General features: G+C 43.6%; 1 protein-coding gene across 2 annotated transcripts in view; it reads left to right on the forward strand.

Moving 5' to 3' along the window:
• Positions 1 to 2,601: 2,601 nt before the first annotated feature.
• The window catches only part of LOC143290797 (tRNA (guanine(10)-N(2))-methyltransferase TRMT11-like), a 27,556-nt gene continuing 22,657 nt past the window's right edge, over positions 2,602 to 7,500 (forward strand). For both annotated transcript variants that reach the window (XM_076600311.1, XM_076600312.1), the window contains exons 1-4: positions 2,602 to 2,713; positions 4,089 to 4,157; positions 4,996 to 5,069; positions 5,892 to 5,973. In XM_076600311.1, coding sequence (XP_076456426.1) covers positions 2,624 to 2,713; positions 4,089 to 4,157; positions 4,996 to 5,069; positions 5,892 to 5,973 — 315 coding nt within the window. In that variant the 5' untranslated portion in view covers positions 2,602 to 2,623. The remainder of the gene's footprint in view (positions 2,714 to 4,088; positions 4,158 to 4,995; positions 5,070 to 5,891; positions 5,974 to 7,500) is intronic.

Consider the following 7,500-nt stretch of genomic DNA (forward strand, 5'->3'; position numbering starts at 1 on the left):
AGTTGAATGATTTTGTGATTCAAGGGTTTTCAGCTTGGGTTATTAATACGCTTTCTGAAATGAACCGATGTAAATTTTTCCTGGTAGTTTCACGTTACCTATCTGTTCCGATTCTTCTTCTTCTTCGTTCGTGGGCTGCAACTCCCACGTTCACTCGCATATTACACGAGTGGGATTTTTCGTGTGTGACCGTTTTTACCCCGCCATGTAGGAAGCCGCACTCCGTTTTCGGGGTGTGTGCATGCTGGGTATGTTTTTGTTTCCATAACCCACCGAACACTGACATGGATTACAGGTTCTTTAACGTGCGTATTTGATCTTCTGCTTGCGTATACACACGAAAGGGGTTCAGGCACTTGCAGGTCTGCACATACGTTGACCTGGGAGATCGTAAAAATCTCCACTCTTTACCCACCAGGCGCCGTTACCGAGATTCGAACCCGAGACCCTCAGATTGAAAGTCCAACGCTTTAAGCACTCGGCTGTTGCGCCCGTTTCTCTGTTCCGATGAAACAAGAGAATTTTACTCCCCAGCTCTCTCTCTCTCTCTCTCTCTCTTTTTTTTCGCCTCCCAACGTGAAAATATCATGCGGACCGTAGGAAGGGAAACAACCAGTCCTGTTCCTCAAAAGTCCGAGTTATTTCCCATTGATCAGGTTAGCTTTTTAACAAACAGAAACACAACTGAGTCCAGAATTCTTTGAGTCTGGTGATTTGGGGAGGGGGGGGTGGGGGTGGGTGGGGGCCTGGGGGGGGGGGGTGGGGGTGGTGGAGGGGGAGTCTGATGCATTAGCAATTCCTTGCAGGTCACGTCTTCCCAATTCCTATCAGTTGTACAACATGGAGGTATTGGCTCATTCATCATCGTCTGTAAGTCCGCCAAAAATTTGTCACGCACGGAACCGTCAGAACGACATCTAAAACTGTGGTGGTCTGTTTGGTGGCAGAGGGGTAGTCAATGGGAAATCGTTGTTCCAGTGGGTGATGATATGTATGAGTTCAAGGGGGAGAGTGGGGGAGGGGGGGTCTTCGAACGGGGTGTCTTCTCAAGGCTGGACGCCGGAGGCCGTTGTTGACTTGGTGTTAGTTCCATTGAAATGCTGTTTTTCTCAGCGGAAGTCGGGCTGTTGTCTCGGTTGTTTTGTTGACTGTTGTCTCACCTGTAGTCTCCGTTGTTGTCTCGACTGGGTGAAGTCTGTGACTCAGCCTGCGAGTGAGGCCGTCTTTCAAGGACCACATCAGCCATGCCGCCTCCGCCGACGGACGACCCGGGCCAAACACCCTACGACGGCAGAGGACTCGGACCAATAGAGGGAGCGACAAAGCGGCCACGATCCCCCCCCCCCACACCCCCCCCCCTCACTCCCCCAGGTCTCTACCGTCAACGCGGCCCGGAGTTCAATGAAAACAGCCGAGACTGAACTGAGAGAGCACAATTGACTGGACCAGTCCCAAACCGCTGGCCCCGCGTCCGGCACCAGCGGCACAGCAGCCGGGGTATTTTGGTTGCAGTCCGGTCGCCTCCAGTCAACTGAACCTCAGCCACTAAGTCACTGATGTCTCCCATGTCTTGTTCCTCAGCCGCGCAAAGCGGGTATATGTACAAGAACAAAGTAATGACTGATGGAGTCTCCCGTCGGTCCGACGGATGAGTAGGCAGGCAGGCTTATCTTTCGGTGTGTGTCCTCATATGGGAGAAGAGGCCGATTCTGGATGCGCAGCACTTCCCACAGGTGTTGCAAGGGAAAACGTCTCCAGAAGTTGAGCCCTGCTTCCTCAGTTCGCTCACGCTTCTCAGTCTCCTTGATGGCCAGCATTCTCTTGTTTTCAAACGTCTTTATGCCAATAGAGCACAGCATCCTCCAGCGACAGCGGTCAAGGACATCAGTTTCCCAGGAAGCGATGTCTATGTCACAGGCTTTGAGGTTTGTCTTCAAGAACAAAGTAATATGTAAAAGTTATTGGACTCAGTGGCTTGTCACCAAAGCTATTGGTTTATTGTTCACATGATTGCTGAATGATCCGCTAGATTCTGATTACTATATAAAACCGCCAGCTGAAAAAGAGTCCACTGAGTCAGTGTTGACACTGCCGTTTCTCCACAACCAGGTTTAGAACGACTGGATTGGTGTGATGGTTTTGCCGGCTTTGAAGAATTTTCGGTTTTGTGTCGATAAACTCTGTTCAGTTCAGTTAAGTCACAAGTTATCACACTGCCACACAGGATGAAACACATTTTCCCGGTCATCACCGTTACCGCTGCGGCCGCGCTGGGCGCCGGACCCGGCTCACCGACTCAGTGTCGCCGGCGTGCTTGCTGAATATGGTCCTGCTTAAGTCTCTTTGCCGCCATTGGTATGGTGGTATACAACTTGCTGCACAAATGAACAAACAAAAGATCGAGTGGGGTGCACTTTTGGATTCGTGATGAAACTTCAGCAAGCATGAAAAAAAAAGAAAAAAAAAGTGTGCTGTGAAAAATGAGATTCTTATGACATAATTCCGCTAACGAATAACGGACGCATGGGGCCTAATAATTTACAGGCGGTTGACCAATAAACATGGGAGATAATTCTGAATGCAGTTTCCCCCCCATTTTTTTCCCCCACAGAAGAGTTCTGTCATGGCTGCGCACATTGCACGAAACATGGCATCATCTTGGAAACGCTACATATTTCACTTTGCCAACGATCACTTTGATTTCAAACTAGCAGTAAGAGCTTTTTCTTGTCCGTTCTTGATCGGAATTTGTGATAACAGGTTCAAAAGTGACAAGATCGTAAATCTATTACTGTATGGGACTACACTGTTTACACTGTAATTAGGTTTTGTGGTCCTCTTTTTGTTGATGTTCCACGTTTTTTCTTCACTGTCTTTGTTTTCTTCTTCTGTGGTTGAGATCGCCGTTTATGTAGCAGAATAATCAGAGTTGATTGTGGCTACGTACAATTGATAAACACAAAGAAGATGACCAGAGTGCGTGGGTCTGTTTCTGGGATCATGGGATGTTTGAGTCGGCAGTGTAATACGATAGTCTAATGATTTTTCTAAAATTTCTTTGAAAAAAAAAAAAATCTAACTGTCGTTATAGGTTTATTCCATAAAAAAGTGCACCTTGACGGGTGCAATAGCCGAGTGGTTTAAGCGTTGGACTTTCAATCTGAGGGTCCTGGGTTCGAATCACGGTAACGGTGCCTTGTGGGTAAAGGGTGGAGATTTTTCCGATCTCCCAGGTCAACATATGTGCAGACCTGCTAGTGCCTGAACCCCCTTCGTGTGTATATGCACACAGAAGATCAAATACACATGTTAAAGATCCTGTAACCCATGTTGGTGTTCGGTGGGTTATGGAGACAGGAAAATACCCAGCATGCATGAACCAGGACAGAGTCATTGGCAAGTCGATGTTGGTCATGTAACAGAAAGAAGAAGAAGAAGGCACCTGTTGTGGTTTCTTGCCTTTAAAAAGTTGTAGTCAGCTGTGTACACTGGGACTGCCACAGAATTTTGAAGGGAGAAGATAAAGTTTTGTGCTCAGAATACTACAGCACTGGGCATTTAATCTGTGGCGGGTTCATACCAGCTACTGGCAGCTAAAGCCTGAAGGGAAGATTTTTTTCTTCCAATTTTCCAGCTGTCAGATAAACAGATGACCAGACCTGCAAGGGTGCATGTCGTTTGATGAAATTAATGGAACATTTGCCCTTCTCAGACTCAGAGATAAAATAAAGGGATAATCTGAACCCTTTATCACCTTTATCAATCTGTGTCTAATGTCCAGTGTACATCCCTGCCACTGTAGTGTTAGTTTGACTATATCACTAGTATATAATTGTAATATTCAGTAAGACTTTTTATAGTGTGCCTCATCAGGTAATATTTGTGTTTATATTATAATGAGCCTGTGACTGCAAAATCCATGTGGATTAATAAATTGTTTTTGAATTGAACTGAATTGAATTGGTGCATACTCTGAAAACTTATACACGTACATGTACTGATCATTGATGTGCCTGGCTGTTCCGGTCAAGATGTCACATGTACGTTGTGGATTACTGGATTAGTCAGACTGATTATTTTGATGACAGGAACTGAAGGCCATTGCTGCAACTGTTGGTTGCCAGATGCACATTGATGAGGATCAGTATGACAAAGAGGTATGATTGCTGAACATTGCGCAGTTTTAGTGATGTGTATTTCATGCTTAGTGACTTAAAAAGAAAGTATCATTCATTATTATCAAAAAGAATTTGTGAGAAATGATATGACAGAGGACATGAAAGATCAAGAGAAGATTTTCTGTTTGTGTGGATGAAAAACTAAAAGTCAAAATGGATAATCAGAAAGAATAATATTTTTATGATAATAGTGAACTTTTATATATATATCATCACATTATTATACTATATAGTAAGTGAAGAGAGAGAGAGAGAGAGAGAGAGAGACAGACAGACAGACAGACAGACAGACAGACAGACAGACAGAGATGAATAAAGCATTGAATCCATTGAACTGAAGTCAGTTCAGAGGTGTGATTTTCCACTGTTTTGGTGTTTCTATTCCCATACTGTTGTCACTACAGGAAGGCATGTGTTGAAAACAGTCATGTGTTTGCAGTGTTCATTTCAAGAAGTACTAAGACTGCAGTAATCATGTGTTTGCAGTGTCCGTTGTAAGAAGTAAGACTGCCGTAAAACAATCATGTGTTTGCAGTGTCCGTTGTAAGAAGTAAGACTGCTGTAAAACAATCTTGTGTTTGCGGTGTCCCTTGTAAGAAGTAAGACTGCCGTAAAACAATTATGTGTTTGCGGTGTCCCTTGTAAGAAGTAAGACTGCAGTAAAACAATCATGTGTTTGCAGTGTCCCTTGTAAGACTGCAGTAATCATGTGTTTGCAGTGTCCGTTGTAAGAAGTAAGACTGCTGTAAAACAATCATGTGTTTGCAGTGTCCATTATAAGAAGTGGGACTTCAGTAAAATGATCTTGTGTTTGCAGTGTCCTTTTTTAGAAGTGAGACTGCAGTCTGAGGAAGAGGGGAGGAAACTCATGCAGAGAGCAACCCTGGGCAGGTAAGACGCCGCATCACATCACACACACACACACACACACCACACACACACACACACACACACACATACACAGTGACACACACACACACACACACACACAATCTATCTGTCTGTCTGTCTATCAATCTATCAATTTGTCTGTCACTTATCTATCTCTGTATCAGTCTGTCTGTCTACCTGTCTTTTATCTATCTATCTGTTTATCAGGCAGGGAGCTCATGGTATTCACACTGAAAAGTAATACCTTGATACTACATGTTGGATGGAGTCTCCCGTCGGACCGACGGATGAGTAGGCAGGCAGGCTTATCTGTCGGTGTGTGTCCTCATATGGGAGAAGAGGCCGATTCTGGATGCGCAGCACTTCCCACAGGTGTTGCAAGGGAAAATGTAGCCTGATTGCCTGACCAGCACAGGTGACTTTTTTTTTTTTAGTGAGGAGGAGTTGTGCAGTCCCTTCCCTACTCTTTCGCCTACCGACGCTCACAGTCCCACAGGTGCAGATACTGCCACGTGTAGAACGGCCTCGGCAGGTGCAGGTTTTTTCTTCGGAGCTCCGTCTCCTAGGGGGACTTCCAGCCAAGGATAAGAGCTACCCATGCCCTTTGGTCATCCTCTTCCGCCTTCACAGCTTTTGGGAAAGGTTTCCTCCTCTGCCTGGTCCGTCGTTGGGAGACTTCACTTGCGGCAGGTAGTACTGGGTTACATGGTACCAGTAGCAAGGGCTATGCCCCTGACCTGACCACCTACTACCTGTAGAATGATAATAAAGTGTTGCAAACAACTTTTACAGGTAAACAAATCAACCTTTTTTTCCTTTTAGATCTCTTTATGAGCTGCTCGCAGAAGGCAGTACACTCTCAGAACTGTGTGAAAATCTGAAGAAACTTCCCGACTCAGCCAAGGTGAGGGTCTTGGAATTGGATATTATATCTGTCTGTCTGTCTGTGCCTGTCTGTCTATCCATCTTCTCTTTCTGTCTGTCTGCCTGTTTGTCCATCAATCTATCTATCTGTCTGTCTGTCTGTCTGTATAGCAATATATATCTGTCTGTATGACTGTCTCACTATCTGTCTGTTTGTCTGTCTGTCTGTCTGTCTTTTGACAAAAGTTGTTATTCATTTGTTTAGTGTATGTAATAGCCATGATGATAAAAGTGTAAAAAAAAAAAAAAAAGAAGAAGAAGAAGAAGAAGAAAACAACCAGAAAAGACTGCTACTACTACTACTACTACTTCTGATGACGATAACAATAACAACAACAACAATCATAATCATAATACCAACAGAATGACAATAACAACAACAACAACAGTAATAATCATAATCATAATACCAACAGAATGACAATAACCACAACAATAATAATCATAATCATAATACCAACAGAATGACAATAACCACAACAACAACAATAATAACCATAATCATAATACCAACAGAATGACAATAACCACCACCACAACAATAATAATCATAATCATAATACCAACAGAATGACAATAACAACAACAATAATAATCATAATCATAATACCAACAGAATGACAATAACCACAACAACAACAATAATAACCATAATCATAATACCAACAGAATGACAATAACCACCACCACAACAATAATAATCATAATCATAATACCAACAGAATGACAATAACAACAACAATAATAATCATAATACCAACAGAATGACAATAACAACAACAATAATAATCATAATCATAATACCAACAGAATGACAATAACAACAACAATAATAATCATAATACCAACAGAATGACAATAACAACAACAATAATAATCATAATCATAATACCAACAGAATGACAATAACAACAACAATAATAATCATAATCATAATACCAACAGAACATTTCAAACGCCTAACCCTACATCTCTTGGCCCATCACAAACGCTGAACAGTTTGCAGTGTATGTGATGTTACATACTTGGGTACATGAAAGAATAACACATACATAACATATATGTCTATTGCCATGCAGCATAAAAACATTACAGCAGATATCATTAGCAGAATGGATACCAGGACTGCCTGTCTGGGAGGGACGCTCACTCAGTCTGGCTCCGCGACTAAGCCATTATTGTCATTAGTAGGGGGCTTAGTAGGTGGTGTCCTAAGTACGTTAAAAACAGAACAGGCACCACTGAACACCACCGAAGTGACTCAGCAGCAGTGCAGGGTCTCCTCTGGTGTGTGGCCTCCTGGCAAACTAACATCGATGGTTCCCTGTGGACTGCCGACGCTGGAGCTGCGACGGACGAACCCGGGTGTGGCCGTGTATGGGGGAATCTAAATGAGCGGCGTGGGAGTAATGCCACTGAAACGGTGCAGATGATTGGGCAGCAAAAACAAACCAAAAAAAAAAAAAGGACTGCCAGTCTGCAAACCCGTAACCCCCACAAGCCCCCC

Source organism: Babylonia areolata, chromosome 16 (assembly GCF_041734735.1).
Source record: "Babylonia areolata isolate BAREFJ2019XMU chromosome 16, ASM4173473v1, whole genome shotgun sequence".
In the NCBI taxonomy this organism is placed as follows: domain Eukaryota; kingdom Metazoa; phylum Mollusca; class Gastropoda; order Neogastropoda; family Buccinidae; genus Babylonia; species Babylonia areolata.